The 21,477-nt window shown below is 38.5% G+C and overlaps 1 protein-coding gene across 1 annotated transcript in view; it reads right to left on the reverse strand.

The window, feature by feature from the left end:
* PCSK5 (proprotein convertase subtilisin/kexin type 5) overlaps positions 1-21,477 on the reverse strand; it is a 619,005-nt gene that overhangs the window by 477,869 nt on the left and 119,659 nt on the right. The window contains 1 exon segment of the mRNA XM_021008523.2: positions 18,753-18,866. Within this exon segment, the coding sequence (XP_020864182.1) occupies positions 18,753-18,866 (114 nt within the window).

Consider the following 21,477-nt stretch of genomic DNA (forward strand, 5'->3'; position numbering starts at 1 on the left):
CATCATTGTGATAGGTGCTGGAGAAGACATGTAATTCAAATAAGACACATTCTCCACCCTCATGGCACTTATAACAGAGCCAGCTTAGTCATAAGTAGGAGGTGCAGCAGACAGAGACTTGGGCCTGGACTCCAGAAGACTAGAGGTCAAATCTGGCTTCAGACACTTGTTAGCTGTGGCACCCTGGGCAAGTCACTTAATCTCTGTCTGTCTCGGTTTCCTTAGACTTTAAAATGAGGATTAGTATAGCACCTATATCATAAGATTATTGTGAGGATCGAATGAGATGGTATTTGTAAAAAAAAAAAATACTTACCATTGACACTTTTTTTTTCCCTGCTGTTTTGTTCAGTTGTTTCAGTCATGATTCTTAGTGACTTTATTTGAGGTTTTCTTGGCAAAGATACTACAGTGGATTGCTATTTCCTTCTCCAGCTCATTTTACAGATGAGAAAACTTAGGTAAACAGGGTTAAATGACTTGCCCAGGGTCATAAAGCCAGTAAGTGTCTCAGGCCAGATTTGAGCTTAGGAAAACTTCTGACTCTAGGTCTGGCACAATATTCACTGCCTAGGCCCTATACAAATGTTTATTTCCTTCTCTCTCCCTTATTGTTCAGTAGGGGGAAAAGATAAACAGATATTAGTAATATACAACATTATATGATAAGTGTATTAGGAAACTTCAAAGAAAAACATTACATGAACCCCGGGGAAAGAAAGGTCATTTATCAACAGGAAGAATCAAAGAGAAATTCATGGGTGAAGTGACATTTGAGTTAAGTTTTAAAGGGTGGATAGGATTTTGAGAAGCAATGAGAAAGAATGAGAACATTCCAGGTACAGAGAACAGCAGATACAAAGGCAAGGAGGGAAGATTGTAAGCTCCTTGAGGGCAGGCACTTTCTTCTGCCTGCTTTTGTGTCCCCTTCACTTAGCACAGTGCCTGGCATGTAGCAGGCACTTAATGAATGTCTATTGATTGACTGATGTTTGGGCAACAGAGGAGTCCAGTTTGGCTCAGAGTATATAGAATGTGTGTGTGTGTGTGTGTGTGTGTGTGTGTGTGTGTGTGGGAGGGAATAATATGAACTAAAGTGAGAATATGGCATATTACAACATTTTTTGTCTGTCAGGCAAAGAATTTTGAACTTTATTCGGGCACCAGAGATCCACTGATGAAGGGTTTCTTTTCTTAAGAGGTCAGGAAAAAGGGCTAATAGTCAGCAAAAGGGAGAGAATAGGACAGCCATCAAGAGAATGTGGTGTCTCTGAAGCCAAAGGAGGGGAGTGATTGGCAGCATCACATGGTACAGAGTTCAAAAAGGGTGAGAACTAAAAAGGAAAAAAAAAAGAAAAAAGAAAGAAAAAGAAAAGAAAAAGACAATTGGATTTGTTGATGAGAAGGTCCTTGATGACCTTTACGAGAGGAGTTTCTGTAAAGCGGCAGAGGTAGAAGCCAGGTGGCAGAAGGTTGGGGACGCAGTAGGTAATACAGCAGTGGAGGCCTGAAGTGTAGACAGTCTTTTCAAGCAATTTAAGAATCAAATGGGGAAGAGAAATAGAAGAGTCAGTGGATGGGGCTAGAGGGGCCAAGGGTAGACTTATTTTTAGGACAGGTGAGTCCTAAGCATCTTTGTGGGCTAATGGGTAGAAGAAGCTAAAGAAAAAGGAAAGTTTGAAGATACAAGAGAAAGAAAATGAATGTTAGGAGGGAGCAAGGCTCTGCAAGATGTGAGAGGGAAAGGAATCAAGGACGTATGTAAAGGGATTAGCCTCTTGTTCTGTGACTAGAGGCAAGGAGGAGAGAACAGAGATCAGAGACACAAGGAAAATCATACTTTATGTTCTCTAAGAGGCCACTTCTTTGGCATCAGTACAGAACCACTCAGGCAGCCAATACTGTTCATTGTATCTGATTCTTTGTGACTCCATTTGGGGGTTTCTTAGCAAAGATACTGGAGGGGTTCATCGTTTCCCTCTCCAGCTTACAGATAAGGAAACTGAGCCACACAAGGTTAAGTGACTTGCCTGGGGTCACACAGCTAGTAAGTGTCTGAGGTCAGATTTGAACTCACAAAGATGAGTCTTCTTGACTCTAGGTCTGGTGCTGTATCTTCCGGGCCACCTAGTCAGGTAGCCAATAGCTTCAGTTCATTCATAATATGAATATGTAGTCCTCTACCATTAAGAGATCAGAAGTCAGGAAGACCCAAGTTCAAAGCCAGCTTCAGACACTTAGCAGCTAGGCAAGTCACTTAACCTCTGCCTGCTTCAGTTTCCTCATCTGTAAAATGGGAATAAAAATAGCACCTACCTCTCAGAGTTGTTGTAAGGAACAAAAAAGAGAATAGTTTTGAAGTGCTTTGCAAATGTTAGAGTGCTATGGAAAGGCTAGTTATTGTTACAGCTCAGAGGATTAACCCTAGAATTCCAGCCGACTGATTAGAGGTGGTTAATAGCAAAATCACCTGTTTCAGCTCCGCTCTGTGGCAGAGATGAAACAACATAACAATTATCAGATGCCCTCTCTATGTATGATGGAGCTCTTGGCTAGATCTAGAGTTGCATAAACAGTGTGTGCTCCATTTTTTTAATGATGGATTAATATTAACCCACGAACTTCATTTCTTCCCTGTCGTGTCATTAGCCTTATTCATTTCCTATTTCTAAGAAGTATCTAAGTAAGAGTAAAAAGGGTTGTAAAAAGGAATGAGAGGGACAGTAGAAAGCGAGAGCTGACACATACTCATTCTATGTCCCTGGCAAAGTCATCCAACCTTTCTGTCGTTTCCCCTCCCTCCCCTTCCTCCTTGGACAACTCTCTAAGACTAGAAAGGGAGTGCTAATCTGGAGTCCTGCTTCTATGGAGTTTCCTCATTAAATCCCATGTGGATCTCTGTTTAAGAAAAAAAAAAGTAGATTATTTAAAGTGGGGAATAGGTGATCGCTTATTTCATTTTTGGTTAATGCCAGGGTTATTTCCCAAGAGTAGGAGCTAAATTTAAAAGCCTGTGGTGTTTTCACACATTTCATTAGGGAATGAAAGATATTGGGTTCACCTTTATAAACTAATTTATTCTCAAATAAATTACTTTCTTCAGGTCTGTCTCCTAGTTACATTCTCTTACTTTCTCCTACCCACATGAAATGTATCAAAATTTTCAGAAATGAGACTGAAATATCCACTTACCATTTGGGTTACCACATTTATCCCTTGAGACCAAACACAGAAGTAACTAAGTGGCCAAAGGCTGATCACTTCGAAGCAAGAGGCCCAATCTGTGATAAGTTTGTGAGGATAGGCAGGGTCCCTCTTGGCCTTCCCTTGTACTAAAAGTTAGAGTGGAAATGAAATCCTCACTTTTTCATTCATTCATTCAAAACTCTTCTCCACCATTGTGTATTTGGATATAGATTTGGGACAGCAGCTCAATATTCTGTTGGAAGGATGGCAACATTCATTTAACATGATTTTTTTCTTTTTTGTATTAAATTTTTCTTCTTCATACTCTAGTGCAAATCTCTTTTTTTGGCATTTGGTTGTTCTTTTTATTTGCTTTTTTTTTTTAATTTAGGTCTGGGAGGGGAGTGAGAGAAGACAAATATCCAGAAGTCAGATTGTAAAATGAAATAATGTATTTCATCATAATGTATCCGATCACAACTCTATCAGCATATCCAACTAAAACCAAAAATTTTCTCAAAATTCCATGTATCTTAATTTATCAATTTCTTTTAATGGTACCACTATTTTCTCAGTCACCCAGACCTAAAGACTTAGTCATCTTTTTACTCTTCTCTCTCCATCTGGCTCACCTTCCCCCACCCCGACTACCCGTGCAGCCAGTTACTAAGTATTATCATTTATAGCTCAGCAATATCCCTTGCATTTGAGTGAATCAATCAATGAATCAATCAATGAGGAATATATATATGTATATATATATATATATATATACATATACACATGTATATGCATTATATACATCTATATACATAATGTGTGTATATATATAATGTATATACATATGTGTGCGTATGTGTGTGAGTGTATATGTATGTATGTATGCATATACACTAAATTCAGGGGTGTGCTGGAGACAGCTCTAACTGGATAGCAAGAGCCAATTGTTAAATTTTTAGTGTCAACATGTACACCAGTAGAAATCAGCAAATGCTGTAAAGCAGGGATTGATTTATTGCTTTGTTGATTGTCTAGACAAAAATGATTGAGAATCTTTGGTCTATTATAAGAACATAAAGCTAGTGTACAACAGATATCTATTGAAGGAATGAAGAAATGAATAAATTAATTATCACTTTTCCCTTTTTACCATTGGGGCAAACATCTTTCTCTATTTCTTCCCCATTAGTTACACATTAGGCTAATGCTTCTATTGAATAGTCTGAGCTGATTACTAAATTTTTCCCCCCATGGATAGGGTAGAACTAATTCACAACTCATTACAGTGAAAGAATAGTTTAAATTATTTGACCACTATGTGTGTTTCTTTTCATTTGTCTAGAATGAATTTCATCAACTTTGTTTGCTCCTCTGGATCACTAATCTTTCCTTGGTTGGGGGACAATGGGAAGTAGGGTGGTAAATTGCTACAGAACAAACAGGATTTTTTAGCCCATTGACCTCACTTGTCCCTTTCACTGAATAATGAATTAACATTTTTAGCCTTTTCATTTCCCAATTTTTTGGGGGGTAGGGTGGTGCTTCAAAGGATTCTCATCATGGATCTTGAAGTATCTTCAGCTGAGTAGTGCTAATTCCAACTCCTTAGCCAAGAATAAGTATCTTTGGGACTCCTGAAGATAATTATGATGCTCTGTTTTTGGGACAAGGCAGCCAGATGGCAAAGTGAGTGCCCATTTTCATCCTTTTCAAGCTATTGAGTCCTTATCCTCTCCTCTCTTATCTGGGACCTGGCTGACTCCTAGATGCTAAAAATGCTAAGGACTGAGGGACCTTTTCTATATACCAAGTTAAAATCAGTCAATCAATCAATTAACAGACATAAAGAAACTGAGGCCAGAGAGTGTAAATAGCTCCCTAAGGTTACACACACATATCAGGCAGCAAATCCAGGATTCAGATCCAAGTCTTTTGACTCCAGATATAATGTTTTAAGAAAGCATATACCAAATAGGAAAAGTATCTAACATTTTATTGGTATAGAAAGCTCCCAGTAGGGAACTTCTTGTATGAACGCAGATGGGCAATTATTTTGCAATTTGTAGTCTGTTGAGATGATAAATGACTTGCCCAGTGTCACACACCCAGAATGTGTCAGAAACTGGACTCAAACCCAGGTTTCCCTGACTCCAAGGCCAGCTCTCTATCCACCATGGTACATTGCTTCTCACACCAGGTATGATGACCACGATATCAGCCAATCCTTCCTAAACACTTCATCATGGTATAGAAGAAAACTAGGTTCTCAAAGGCTATCCTAGTGAGAGGCAAGCCCCATCAAAGTTGAAAAGCTTCGAGTCCGTGCTCTAAGGGGAGCTCTCCTTACAATCTTCTCACACCCAAAATTAATATCAGATAAATAGTTGCTTATTTGGGTACTGGACCTAGCTAAATACTTAACACACTCAGTAAATACATTTAGGTAATTGATTTTTGATACTAAATTTGTCATTGGTGATGCTAGTAGTGCAACGGTAGGTAATGAGGGTCATTTAACCTATCAGCCATGAGACGATTATCTCATTGTCATCTTTGACCCTGTCAAAGTCCTTCCAGGAAGGGCAGACAATTATGTTCTGTTTAGAAGAGTCATCCCAAATTACTTCCATTATAGGATCACAGATTTAGATCAGGACAGGACCTCAGAGGTCACCTAGTCTGACCCCCTCTTTTCAAGATGAGGAAACTGAAGCCCAGAGAGGTGAAATAATTATCCAAGGTCACATAGCTAATAAGTGGTTGAGCTGGGATTAAAGCCCAGGTCCTTTGACTCCAAATACAGCACTACTTCCATTGCAACACACATTCCTACAAAGTGGAGATGGTTGTAACTATAGCTTCAATTAGTGAACTCATTTGGGTAAATAGATTTATGGAGTCCCCCAGCCCTCATTGGCTTGCTCTATTAGGCACAATTCCAATATGGGCATCGAGTCATCTTTTACTAGAAACCAAGTTGTTGGTGTTTTTTTTTGTGAAAGCAATAACATATTGGCTAAAGATTTTCCTTAATGAATAACTCATTTACTGTTACAGAGCTGATACCAGTGAACCTTGAACTGACCTAATCTCCTCTGTGTTGTAAAGTCTCAGATTTGTTGATTCAAGGCCTTTCATCTAAACTTATCTATTAAGCAGTTTTTCTAGGTCCCAGTTTCTGCTTTCTCCTTCACCTCTCACCTACTACTTAAGGTGATTGACCAAGACTACAATTTGGTTTATTTTTACCCATCCACCTGCAGATAAGGAGGACTGCTGAGCTGGGTGTGCAGTGAATAGGGCTGGACTTGGCTTCAGGAAGACTTCAATACAAATCTAGCCTTGGGCACTTACTACTTGTGTTATTCTATACAAGTCACTTGATATCTTTCTGCCTCAGTTTGCTCATTTATAAAAGGAAGATAATAATAGCACCTGCCTCCCAGAATTGTTGCAAGGATAAAATGGGATAACACGTATAAAGTGCTTTGCTTTGCAATTCTTAAAACAGTATATAAATGCCAGTTATTATACTTACTACTTATAGGAGAAGAAATATTAAAGAATGACCTTATCCATTGCCAAGGACCTCAGAAGGCTTCCACTCCAACTTCTTCCATTTACAAACAGGGAAACTTAGTCTTAGGGATGTTAAGAGACTTGCCCAAGGTTACACCAATGGTGGGTGGCAAAGCTAGGATTCAAATCCAGGTTCCCTGTTCCCAAGCTCTTTCCATTAGGCCACATGGCCTCCAGTCTAACCAGAGGCCTCACTTTAGAGGTTCCAAGAAGTTAGATGATTTGCTCAACATCACCAAGGTAGGAAATGGCAGAGAAGCTACTCAAACCCAGATCCTCTATCTCCAAACGAAATATTAATGCCATCATGCCATGTTGCTCTTACTTCATGAAGTTAGTGTATGGAGAATGGAGTAATGAAATCAGTTCCAGAGAAGGAATGCTGTTATTTCACCGAATATTTGTTATTTCAATGCAAATCAGTCAGCAAGCATTTATTCGGCCCCTACTATGTGTCAGGCACTTTGCCAGATACTATTCTCTATTGTGCAGGATGAAGGAGAGAGGCCAAAATTGTTTTTATTTTATTCTTATGGATTTCAGCCAAAATAGAGGAAACTAATGAAAGATCTGATGCTTTTCTGATTTATCAAGAGAAAAAAGAACCTCTTGATCAGTCAGTAGAGCTCATCTTGACGTAAGTTCCCACATATTTCCTTTGAACTTGATAATTGCTGAATGTTTTTTAAAAGATGGCCTGAAGGCCAAAGAGAGAAAATTTGTTTTTTGTTTTTATTTTGTTTTGTTTTGTTTTTGCAGTTTCCAAAATAGGGAGTGTTTGAACATTGACTCCTCAGTCTTTGCAAACCCTATTTTTGATGAGTTCTGATATGAAATGAACATATCTAACAGAAAAAAAAATAAAAGTAATACCGTGGTAGCATATTTCTAGTCTTATCTCAGCAGAGTGGTCTAAAATTTATTTTTATTGGTGTTAACAGAAACTATGTTGCTCTTCACTCTCTAGTTACAAAGGAATACTTGCTAGTTCCATTGATGTAAGAGTAATTCAATAGGATTCTCAGTAAAAGGAAATGAAGTGATGGTATGATGAACTTAGCAGTTTAGAATTTTTTTAAGGGTACTGAAGAACTTGAGAACTAAACAAAATAATAAAATTCATTAAGAAGAAAAAAAAAGAAAGAATCTCAAGGGAAATAATGCAAGAAGTAGTTCTGCAGGGAATCTTGAAGTAACAGACCTGAAACTATGTTATGTGAACATATACATGAAAAACCTATGATTTCATCAACTTGGGATCTGGTGCATTATGACAGGAAGAGAATTGAGCTTGAAATCAGGAGGCAGAGATTTTGATTGTGAATTCTACATTCATTAGCTGGGTGGCCATGGGTCTCTGAGTATTAGATTTCTCATCCTCCCCCTAGAACTTCAATTTTCTCCCTCTGTATCTATATTAGGCTTAGACAAGCATTTTATATCATATATTACAATAATCTCCAACTGGATATGTGATCTAAGGTCATATTCTTAAAAAATAACAAAGGAGAATGAAAGGAAAAATCTTTTGAGTTGTTAATTATGAGACTTCTTCAAGAGTTGATTATAATAGAAAAAGTTCAATTGCATTAAATTAAAAAGGTTTTGCATGCTCAAAATCAATGCAACTAAGATAAGAAAATCTGACATCTGAATGGGAAAGCTTTTCATTAAATGATCTCTGACAAAAGTTTAAAATCTAAAATATGTAAGAAAGTGACACAGATATGTAAGACCAAGACCCATTTTTGAACAGGTAAGTGGTCAAAAGATGTAAACAAACATTTTACAGAAGACATATTAATGATCAATAATCATATTAAGAAACATACCAAATCACTAACAATACAATAAATACAAATTAAAACAACAATGAGATTTCACCTCACATGTGTCAAATTTACAAATAAGAATTTTTAAAAATGGAAAACAGTCAATGCTAAGAAAAGATAAGCACATTGTTGGTGGAATTATGAATTGGTTTCACTGCTCTGGAAAATAATTTGTAATTATGTGAGAAATGTCACCAAATTGTTTATATCCTTTGACTCAAAGATCTACAATTGGTCATATACCCCAAGGAGGCCAATGATTGAAAAAAAAGGTCCCATAAATAACAATATATTCAAAGCAGTACCCTTTGTAGCACCAAAACCCTAGAGACAAAATAGATGCCCCATTGATTGGCTGAACAAAATGTTGTAATACAAATAGAATAGAATACTACTGTACTGTTAAGAAATGAACATCAGGAATTCAGAGAAATATGAGAAGACTTGAATGGAGTATTGCAGAGTTAAAAATGCAGGACCAAGAGAAAAAAACACAAGACTACTATGATGTAAAAGGAAACAACACTAAGACAGGTGAACTTATTTTAATGGTAATGAACAATCTAATAATTTTCATTTCAGATAATAGTGGACCAAAAAACCCCTCTCTCTTCTCAGTAGAGAGATGGAAGGTTATGGGTACAGAATATTGTATATGATGTCATATGTTTGTTGGTTTTAACTTTAAACTTACATGTTTTTCTTTGTTACAAAGGAATATTTAAATGGAAGTGGGGAGAGATTGGAAGGTATTGTGAAAAATGACTACAAAGTTAAAAAATAAATTAAAAACCAAGGGAAAAAAAGATTAGTGTTTCTTTTCTAAAGAGCTCTATTCTCTTCTTTCTTTCTCGTCTCCCTCTTTCTGCCTACCCCACCTTGATAACTGCTATATTATTACTCTATAGAAGGTAAAAATGGGAAGTATATATTGAAAATAATAAAGAACTTGATAAGTTATGAGTAACACCACATTTTATTCCCATTTGGACTTAACGTTTACAGAACTTTTGACTGACATAAGGAAATCCCAAGTGAGGCCATTCCTTCTACCAAAGCAGGCTGGCACCTTCTCTGCAACTTCATGTGTTGCCTAGAGCATTGAAAAGTGACTTACTCAAGGTCCCACAACCAGTATGTATCAGAGGTGGGATTTGAAACCAGGCATTCCTGGCTTCAAGACCAGATCTCTATTCCCTTATGCCATGCTGCTTCTTGTGTTGTTTCAGATCTTTTTTGACACTATAAAACTGTTTGTTTGTTTTTTCATGGAAGTATCTGTGTTTTATAAATGTAAGTATTTACATAAGTGTCTCAGGGATGACTATAACTAGAATTCTTTTGCACCTGTGGCAAAGAAGAAGAGGATAGTATAGCCATGTGAGCAGACTGAATTTGCAGTGGAAGTGTAGGTGGTTTTGTTTTTGTCCCCTTGAGTCCAATTGTTCTAGAGAAAGGTAGTTTTAAAGCGGCACCATGGCAAAAATACTCTAGGAATGACTATCCCACTAGCCCAAGAAAGACCATAATGCAAGGTACAGAGATGGTGGTCACCATGGGAGGAAGCAAGCCCATCTTGGAAGAAGCCATTTATCACATCAGTGTCCTAGAGCAAATCCTCATTCACCTCACGCTAGTTTGAATTCTGGACTCCAGTGTCATTGAAAGGAAATACCAGGATGTAGGTAATGTTATTGAAAGGACAATTTGAAACAGTGAAGAAAAAAAAAAAGAAAACTACATAGCAAGGTTTTTGTTTTGGGTTAGGCTTTTGGAGGAGTATTAATAGAATTATAATATCATGTTGTTTAGTTGTGTCCAACTCTTCATTGACCCCATTTAGGGTTTTCTTGGCAAAAATACTGGAGTGGTTTGCCATTTCCTTTTCCAGCTCATTTTACAGGTGAGGAAACTGAGGCAAACAGGGTTAAGTGACTTGCCCAGGGCCACACTAGTAAGTGTCTGAGGCTGGATTTGAACCCAAGAAGGCGAGTCCTCTTGACTTCAGGCCTAGTGCTCTATCCACTGCACCACCTACCTACCCCCTCTAAGGTCACAGACAGAGCTAGAAAAGAGTTCAAAAGTTATGTAGTCCAACCCCTTCATTTTTTCAGTTAAGCAAACTGAGGACCAGTGAGATCAAATAACTTGAGGTCACAGAGGTAGTAAGTGATAGGGTGAGGATTCAAACTCAGGTCTTCTGACTTCAAATCTTGTGTTCTTTTCACTGCATTATTCCGCTGAGAGAGTTCTTTTCACTTGTTTGTCTGTTTAACAAAGTCGCTGAGATTTAATTCAATAATTTAATCTTTGTGAGGGCAAAACTGTGACTAGTACTGAGGTTCGCTGGATAACTCCAATGTTGGCCTTAAATGCCCTATAATACTCCTTTTTCTTTCTGATAAGGGCATTTTAGGGATGGAAGGGACTTTAGAGACTGTCCAGGACAACTCCCTCATTTTATAGATGAGGAAACTCAAAACAAGAGAGGAAAGATGACTTCTTCAAGGTCACATAGCTAGTTAGTAACAGAGCTTGGATGAAATCCTCATGTCTCTTGACTCCCTATCCAATGATCATTCCACTACATCATTTACTACCCTGCCTTTTGTCTCTGCTCTTTTTCATCAAGACCTCCTGGTTCCCTCCGGCTGTGCCACATGGTTACATATTTCTACCATGTTGCATTTTCAATTTAAAAAGCTAAATGGTTGTTTTAAAAAGGATGACTTCAAAGCTGCCAGGCCAATAATATCGTAAACTCCACCAGTTTTTATTAGAGTTAAATGAGAGTATAAATCATCAGAAAGGCCCAAGTGCGCCAACCACAGAAACAGCCATGTTCCACACTCTTGGAGTGCTGAACCCCATCCAGTTGGCTGAGAAAGTACCATGTGGCTTAAAATCATTTTTCACAATTACTGTCCTAGCTAGTCAATCGTTTCTGGCAGCTATATCCCCCCCCACACAGCAGAACTCGGCTAATTCTCACTCTGCTGATCTGCAAATCTGAAAAAATTTTGCAAAAGAAACAGAGTCATGGACTTTTAAAAAAACAGGGAGAGAGAAAAGAAAAAAAAGTTCGCCCTTCCTGCAACTTTGTTTTAATTACTACCTGGTTTAAGCAAGCCATCATCTCTTAATAACAGAATAACTGTGCAAGTAGCTAGGTGGAGTCATTAATGGGTAGAGCATTAGACTGAGAGTCAGGAAGACCTGAGTTAAAATACAGCCTCAGATTCTTACAAGCTGTGTGACCCTGAGCAAATCACTCAACCTCTATTCTTAAAGACTTTCCCAAACTTTAAAACTCTATGTAAATATTGATATCATTAATTTCCTCATTTGTAAAATAGGGATAATAATAGTACTTCCCTTGCAAGGGTGTCACGAGGATAAAAAGAGAAATTTCTATAAAGTACTTTGTAAACCTTAAAGTACTATACATACTAGCTATTATTAATATTATTAACATGATTATCCTCAGATGAAGAGTCAGCACTCTCATCAGCTATATTGTATGGAAATTGTTCATTTTTTTAGATGACATTTGTGGTTGACTTAGTATAGGGAAATAACTCCCCGAGACAAGAACCCCTTCTAACAAAACAGACATGCAAGTTTTGGTCTTAGAAAACTTCCTAGGGCCATAGTCCAGAACTCCTGGTGTTCCCTAAGAGCCTTTCAGGGCATCCATGCGGTGAAAATGATTTACAAACAATGAAAAAACATTAATAGATACAACCCACTTAAATAAAAGCACTTTGAGGAGGGTCATTAATATTTTTTAGAGTGTAGAGAGAGACCCTAGGCAGCTATGTGGTACAGTGAATAGAGTACTGGACCTAGAGTTGGGAAGATTCATTTTTCTGAGTTCAAATCTGGCCTCAGACACTTACTAGCTATGTGAGCCAAGGAAAGTCACTTAACCCTGTTTGCCTCAATTTCCACATCTGTAAAATGAGCTGGAGACGGAAATGGCAAATAACTCCAATGTCTTTGCCAAGAAAACTCCAGATGGGGTCTTGAAGAGTCAGACATGACTGAAATGAATAAACAACAACAAAGAGAGACCAAATTTTTTTAAACCAAAAGGTTTGAGAACTGCTAGCCCAGGACACCAAGAGATTAAGTAATTTGGCCAGAGTCATACAGCCAATATGTGTCAGAACAGAGACTTGAATTCAGGTCTTTCACTTTGGTCAATAAACACTAAAATTTCATCAGTTTCATTTTGTAAAATATCCTATTGGGCTTGCCCATGTGACATTATTTATTTTGAATTTTTATCAAAATCATTCTAGTCCTGGGGAGGTGAATAAGCAGTTCCATACCAAGGTAGTTTACTAAATAATAAGCATTACATAATAGCATAGTTAACTATATTATTAATATATAATCGTTAATAATGGTGTTCATTATTATTCTTTAGTGACTAAAAGACAAAAGTACTTTCATGGTACTGTATAGTTACCATGCTAATATAACTTCCAAAACTTTTATAGTATTTGTATTAAGATCAGTTAAATTCCTTAAGAACTCTGATCAATGAAACTTAGGAACTCTCATCGATATAAGGACCAGCCATGATTTCAGAGGTCTAGAGATGAAACATGCCAACTACCTACTAACAGAGGAAACACATTCAGAGTGGCAGATTGAGACACACATATGTACATGCATACATACACATATGTATACTACATACAAATAAGCCATAGGCAGGATAAATTGAAGACAATAAATAGATGGAAGGTAGGAGAATTAAGTTGGATCAGGACTACTGAGGTCATACTAGATTCCTTGATAAATGCAAAACGACTTCAAATTTTATTTTCCTTTTTTTCAAAATATAAATTTATTTATGTTTAGTTTTCAACATTCACTTCCACAAGTTTTTGAGTTCAAACTTTCACCCCATCTCCCCTTCCCCCCACCCCAAGAGGGCACGCATTCTGAATATCAATTCCTCTAGTCTATCCTCTCTTCTGTCTCTCTCCCCTTCTCTTATCCCCTTCCCCTTCTATTTTCCTGTAGGGCAGGATAGACTTCTGTACCCCATTTCCTATATTTCTTATTTCCCAGTATCATATGAAAACATTTTTTTTAAACATATGTTTTTAAAACTTTAGATTTCAAATCTTTTTCCTTCCTCCCTCCCCACCCACCCCCATTGAAAAGGCAAGCAACTCAATATAGGTTGTACATGTGCAGTTATGCAAAACACTTTCATAGCAGACATTGTGAAAAACTAACTATATTTCCCTTAATCCTATCCTGCCCTCCCATTTCCTCTATTCTTTCTTTTGACCCTGTCCCTCCTCAGAAGTACTTGCTTCTGATTACCCCTTTCCCAATCTGCTCTCTCTCTGTCATCCCCCTGCTCTCTTGTCCCCTTCTCCCCCTATTTTCCTGTAGGGTAAGACAGATTTCCATACCCAAGTGAATGTGTATGTTATTCCCTCCTTAAGCCAAATCCTACGAGAATAAGATTCATTCATTCCCTCTCACCTTTCCCCATTTCCCCTCCACTGTAAGAACATTTTCTTTTCTGTTTTTCTTTTGTGAGATAATTTACCCCGTTCTACCTCTCCCTTTCTTCTTCTCCCAGTATAATACTTTCTCATCCCTTAATTTTATTCTCCAGATATGACCCCTTAATCTTCAACTCACCCTGTGCCCTCTATCTATCTATCTATCTACCAATACATACAGGTAATTTTTTTCCCTCCAAATACCCTAATACTAACAAAAGTCTCATGAGTTATAAATATCATCTTTCCATGCAGGAATGTAAACAGTTCAATTTTAATAGGTCTCTTATGATTTCTTTTCCTGTTTACCTCTTCATGTTCCACTTGAGTCCTGTATTTGAAAGTCAAATTTTCTATTCAGCTCTGGTCTTTTCATCAAGAATGCTTGAAAGTCCTCTATTTCACTGAATGACCATTTTTTCCCCTGAAGGATTATACTCAGTTTTGCTGGGTAGGTGATTCTTGGTTGTAATCCTATCTCCTTTGCCCTCCAGAATATTATATTCCATGCCCTGTGGTCCTTTAATGTAGAAGCTGCTAAATCTTGTGTTATCCTGATTGTGTTTCCACAACTTGAATGTTTCCTTCTGGCAGCTTGTAATATTTTCTCCTTGACCTGGGAACTCTGGAATTTGGCTATAATATTCCTAGGAGTTTTCCTTTGGGGATCTCTTTCAGGAGGAGATCTGTGGATTCTTTCAATTTCCATTTTGCCCTCTGGTTCTAATATATCAGGGCAGTTTTCCTTGATAATTTCTTGAAAGATGATGTCTAGGCTCTTTTTTTGATCATGGCTTTCAGATAGTCCAATAATTTTTAAATTCTCTCTCCTGGATCTATTTTCCAGGTCAGTTGTTTTTCCAATGAGATATTTCACATTGTTTTCTAATTTTTCATTCTTTTGGATTTGTTTTACAGTGTCTTGATTTCTCATAAAGTCACTGTCTTCCAATTGCTCTATTCTAATTTTTAAGGAAGTATTTTCTTCAGTAATCTTTTGGACTTCCTTTTCCATTTGGCCAATTTTTCTTTTTAGGGCATTTTTCTCCTCATTGGCTTTTTGGACCTCTTTTGCCATTTGGGTTAGGCTGTTTTTTAAGGTGTTATTTTCTTCAATATTTTTTTTGGGTCTCCTTTAGCAAGCTGTTGACTTGTTTTTCATGATTGTCTTGCATCACTCTCAGTTTTTCCTCTGCTTCCCTTACTTGCTTCTCAAGATCCCTTTTGAGCTCTTCTAAGGTCTGGGACTGATTCATATTTTTCTTGGAGGCTTTGGATGTAGGAGCTTTGACTTTGTTGTCTTCTTCTGGTTGTATGTTTTGATCTTCTTTTTCACCAAAGTAAGATAACATAGTCTGATTCTTTTTGCGCTGCTTGGTCATGATCCCAGACAATTACTTGAGTTTTGAACTCTTTGTTAAGGTATGACTCTGCTTCCAATGTGGAGAATGTACTGTCCTAAGCTTCGGGGGGTTTGTAGAGCTGTTTTCAGAGATACTTGTAGGGACCTATAAATTTTCAGTTCTTCCAAGGTGGTATGATAAGGGGCAAGGTGTTTACTTCTTCCCTGGCCTGTGACTACAAGTATTCCTTTCTGTCCTGTAACTGTGAGGAGGGGTTCTTCTCCACAGCCACTACAAGCTCCACCAAGCCAGCGCTCCTCCTCACCCCAGCACCGCCGCCCAGAACTGTGGCTCAGATCCAAACATGGGCAAAGGAAGAGATTCCTGCCTCAGCACTGGCAAAGAGATCCCTGCAATCCCTCTCTGATCAGCCACTGGATTCCCCCTCAGTCTGTGGGCCAGAAGCTCAGGAAGCAGCTGCCCCCCCCCCCCACCCAGGGCCATGCTCTTTGGGAATGGAGCTGAGACCCCGCCTTCCTTTCTCAGCACCGACAGAAACAGACTTTTCCCACTGACCTTCTAAGTTGTCTTTGTCATTCATGGATTGAGGAGTCTGGAAACCGCCACAGCTGCGGAGATTCAGTCCTCTGAGGCTTGCTCCAGGTTTGCTGTGGCCTGTGCGCCCACGCCGCGCTGCGCTGTGCTCCCAGCCCGGCAAGATACACCTTTCTGATCAATCATCCAGGTTGTCTTGGGCTAGAGATTTGTTTCACTCTGTCTTTTTTGGGTTCTGTTGCTTCAGAATTTGTTTAGAGCCATTTTTTATGAGTATTTGGAGGGGTTTGGAGGAGAGCTCAAGCAAGTCACTGCTTTCACTCTGCCCCCCAACTTTAAATTTTTTTAATAATGTATTTGTATATATATATATATATATATATATATATATATATGTGTGTGTGTATGTGTGTGTGTGTGTGTGTGTGTGTGTATAAATATATGAATAATTCCCACTCCTAAAAAGAAGAGCCCAATCTTCTCATCAATCTAATGGTAGGCAGTCAATGAACAAACATTTAATTAATTAATTAATATTTACTATGTGTTCGACACTGGAGATAAAAAACAAAGATGAAATAGTCCCTGGTGTGAAGCTCATGTTCTATGAGAGTAAGAAAGAAATTTGTATTGGGAAGTATGAATCAGGGAGAACTGGATTGAATTCCCATCTCTGACAAATGTCTATGTAACTGTTAAATCACTTAAATCTCTGAACCTCAGCATTCTCATTTACAAAATGGGGATAATAATAACACCTACCTCAGTGGATTTTTATGAGGCTCAAATAAGATGACATACGTAAAATGCTTTGCAAACTTTAAACCATGTCAATTATTATCATCATTACTTAATTTTTCAGCTCTAAGGCAGCTCTCACATTCTAATCAGCAGAGCTGGTACTTCCCTATACTCATATAGAGGGTTTCCTCATTGGGATACTGCCTATATCAAGGAAACCAAAAGCCTGGAACAAATTTTTAAAATCTAATGGACTTTTGGTAATTATTTACATATTGTATATGATATGCATATAATGTTGAACCAACTTTCAGGAATAAATGTTTCAAGCTTGGTCATTCTCAATTTTGGACCCTTAAGGGCTCTTATTAATATTTTATTTTCCTTAGAGGCAAGTAGAGCTTTCCAAAAGCAAAAAAAGAAATGGCCAAATATGCAGCTTGCCTAATTATGTTAAAGTCATCCATATTGTAAGTTTTCACTGACTTCTCAAAATTTTGGCCCACCCCTAGTGTACTTCTCCTGTCACACACAGTGTTAACTTCCTGTAGCACTCAAAAATGCCATATAATCAGAACTTATTTTCGTTCCAAGCATGAGCAGTGACCCTGTAAACTGAAAACAACTTCAAATGTTAAAGGGGCCAACCAACCCAATGGAAAACCTGTCAGTGAGATCAGGTAGCTGTCACAAAAATCAAGCTTGAATTACCTAGGTTAGGCTCATGTGAACACTCAGCAAATGACATCTAGGTTTTAACTTCAGACTTTAGTTTTTTTAATTATGTTTTACTTTTTTCAATGAGTAAAACCCTGACTTGTTTCCCTCCCACCCTTCACCCCTCTACATTGACAATGATAACCTCATTCTTTAAAAGTTCTGCTTTTCTCTTACAGACAACTATGGAACGGTCAGATTAGCTTCCTCAGAAGAACGAAAAGCTTCTGAAATCATCATCCAGAAATTGTACCTGGTGGTCGCTGGAGACCTAGGAATTCTGTGGATCCTATTCCCACTCTTTTCTTCTTCCTACATTTCCTAGATTTGCTTAACAGAATTGTTGAATTGGCAAAATGTGTAACAGAGATGGGTAATTAATAGTGCTTGGTTCAGTCAATCAATCAATGAGCATTTATTAGTCATCTTCTATGTGCCAGGCATTAGGGATAGAAATATAATAAACAAGCCCTACTCATAAGAAAAAAACCCAACAACTTTGCATTAAAAGGTAGCATGGAGTAGTGAGAAGGACCCAGATTGAAATCTAGCCTCCAACATATATTAGTTGTCCAAACCTGAGAAAGTCACAACTTCTCATGTTTCAAACTTTCATTATTCTGTAAGACTACAAGTTGCAGAAGGGGTGCCCATATGTGCTGGTAGTAATACCTCACTGAGATAATCTTATGCTAATGAAATCACACATCTGGCCTTAAAAAGCTCATTAATGACATATGAATAAATCCATGGGTTTCTCTTCCTTGGTTTGTTTTCTGATATTCATCCCTCAATTGGAAGGCTATGGCCTAGAGTGATCTCAAGAAAATCTCAACTGTTAAACTTTCCTTCCTCCCTCTTAATGCTATATAGAGCAAAATTCAATGACGTAAAAAACATAATTAATAGTGTGCTAATCTCGTTTAGCACATTAACTAATCTCCACTAAACTGGCTTTGGAGCAAAAAATAATCTTCCGAGGGCAGCTAGGTTGCACAGTGGATAAAGCACTGGACCTGGATTCAGGAGGACCTGAGTTCAAATCTGACCTCAGACACATAACACTTACTAGCTATGTGGCCCTGGGCAAGTCACTTAACCCCACTGCCTAACCCCCCCCAGAATGATAATAATAGTAATGCTCTCTCCCACTATTTTAATACAATGCCCAGTCCCAACAGAAGTCTATCAATCAACAAGGACTTGAACTATATGAATTAGAGTAAATGTTTTTTGTTATTGTTGTTGTTATTGCTTGTACTTACCATATACCACATGCTTGGCCACTTTGGATCATTGAAGTAAGTAGACTGGGCACCACTGAGTTCAAAGTCCCTCTTTATCCTTTTTTTAACCACTTGCTGTTGTATCCACTCAACCTGCCAGAAAGGAGAACATGATAAATATTGACATTCCATAAAGAACAGCAAGAAAAATAAGGCTTGTTGATACCAGTTACCGCTGACTGAACACAGTCCCCCTTCCAGGCTTCTTTCACACAATTTACGTGGAGCTTGGATTAGGATTCTTGGGCAACCTAGTCATTTGCAGGTGGTATAGTGGAAACAACAGGAGAGAACTGAGTTCAAATCCTTGCTTTGACACTGGCTATTTGTGTGACTCTTGGTGAGTTACAGAACAGATGTGAGCCTTAGATCCCTCATCTGTAAAATGAGGAAAATTATATACACACCAACAATCTCATTCATTAGCTTAGTATGAGGTATTTTGTAAACTTTAAACCTATTTTTAAAAAGCATATTTCACTTCTCTAAGACTATAAATTACAGAGAAGGTGCTGACCTGCATTGGTGAAGGGAGCTTCCTCATCTAGGACAGCTAATAATAATAATAATAAATTCATAAATCATAAATCATTAATAAAATTATAGGTCCAGTCCCTATTCTTACATTTCACTAATACATTATTACAAACTGATGATGTTATTAGTAAAAAATTTTTATCATTTATATATGTTTCTACGCCCTCCAAAAAAGCTTATAAATCCTTTTATGATCACTCATAAGTTTTCTATATTAGAAGAGCTGTGGCCTGGGCATCAGGAGACCTGGCTAGGTCTGGCTAGGTTATAACCCTGCTCTAACATTGGCTTCCTTTCTGCAGTTAGATGGGGGCTTATCCTAGACACTGAATCTTTGACATGGGATCTCAATTTCCTGGGGCTGGGAGGCTGGGAGGACAATTCCTTTTTTAACAGGCATAATTACTGAAACAGAAAGAAAGCAACCTCTGTGAGTTTTTTCCTCCCCTGAGTACCTTAGATCCATTTTAGTTTTAAAATTACCAACCAATCTGGAAAGCCTCTCCAATCTGCTGTTTTTGGTTTTTTTCTAAGTGTCCTTTTCTTAGATTTTTTTTCCCCTGTCAAGAGCTAATTTAGTCACAATGCATTCAAAAGATTAGTACAACCATTACCTACCCCTACCTCACCTCAAAGAGAAAAGGGGAGGAAGAAGCAGAAGCCCACTGTTCAGTGAGTCTGGCTGTACTCATTCAGGGAAGTTTTTAAGACTTCATTGTCTGTATAATAAAGGCATTAGATGGGGGAAAGAGGCCAGGGTACTGATTAACAGGTTAAATTACTACATGCTCCAAATACAAGCCAAATAGGATATTAAGGACCTAACCAAACCTCTGCCCAAGCTACAAGCAGCATAAGAGAGAATGAATTCACAGACATCCTGTTTCTTATTTAATTCAAAGAAACATCTCAAACTCCAGTTCAAAACAGGGATAGGGACAAGATAAGGGGTGGGGAATCTGTGTCCTTGAGGTCTCAGGCTGCAGGTTCCCTGCCCTTGGAATAGACCTTTGATTTCACTGGTATAGTCAATAAACTAGCATTTATTAAGCCCTTATGTGCCAGGCATTGTGCTAAGTGCTAAGGATACAAAGAAAGCCTGGAGGGGGAAAAAGTCCCTATTTTCAAGGAGCTCACAATCTAATTGGACAGATACCTTGGAAAAATGGAGGGTGGAGCCAAGATGGCAGAGTGAAAGCAGTGACTTGCTTGAGCTCTCCCCCAAACCCCTCCAAATACTCACAAAAAAATGGCTCTAAACAAATTCTAAAGCAGCAGAAGCCACAAAAACACAAGAGTGAAACAAATTTCCAGCCCAAGACAACCTGGATGATTAATCAGAAAGGTATATCCCACAGGGCTGATAGAGGAGCTCAGCATGGCATAGGCGCACAGGCCGCAGTGAACCTGAAGCAGGCCTCAGAGGCCTGAATCTCCGGCAGCTGTGGTGGTTTCCAGACTCCTCAATCCATGAATGACAAAGACAACTTAGAAAATCAGTGGGAAAACTCTGTTTCTGTGGTGCTGAGAGAGGAACGCGGGGTCTCAGTTCTATTCCCCAAGAGCGTGGCCCTGGGGGGGGGGCAGCTGCCTCCTGAGCTTCTAGCCCACAGACTGAGGGGGAATCCAGTGGCTGATCAGAGAAGGATTGCAGGGATCTCTTTGCCAGTGCTGAGGCAGGAATCACTTGCTTTGACCTTGCTTGGATCTGGGTCACAGTTCTGGATGGCGGTCCTGGGGTGAGGAGGACCGCTGACGTGATGGAGCTTGTAGTGGCTGTAGAGAAGAACCCCTCCTCACAGTTACAGGACAGAAAGGAGCACTTGTGGTCACAGGCCAGGGAAGAAGTAAACACCTTGCCCCTTATCATACCACCTTGGAAGAACTGAAAATTTATAGGTCCCTACAAGTATCTCTGAAATCAGCTGTACAAACCCCCTGAAGCTTGGGACAGTACATTCTCCACATTGGAAGCAGACTCTTGCCTTAACAAAGAGTTTAAAACTCAAGTAATTGTCTGGGATTGTGAGCAAGCAGCGCAAAAAGAGTCAGACTATATTATCTCACTTTGGTGAAAAAGAAGATCAAAATATACAACCAGAAGAAGACAACAAAGTCAAAGCACCTACATCCAAAGCCTCCAAGAAAAATATGAATCAGTCCCAGG

Source organism: Phascolarctos cinereus, unplaced genomic scaffold (genome assembly GCF_003287225.1).
Source record: "Phascolarctos cinereus isolate Bilbo 61053 unplaced genomic scaffold, phaCin_HiC Scaffold_4;HRSCAF=312, whole genome shotgun sequence".
Taxonomy (NCBI): Eukaryota; Metazoa; Chordata; class Mammalia; order Diprotodontia; family Phascolarctidae; genus Phascolarctos; species Phascolarctos cinereus.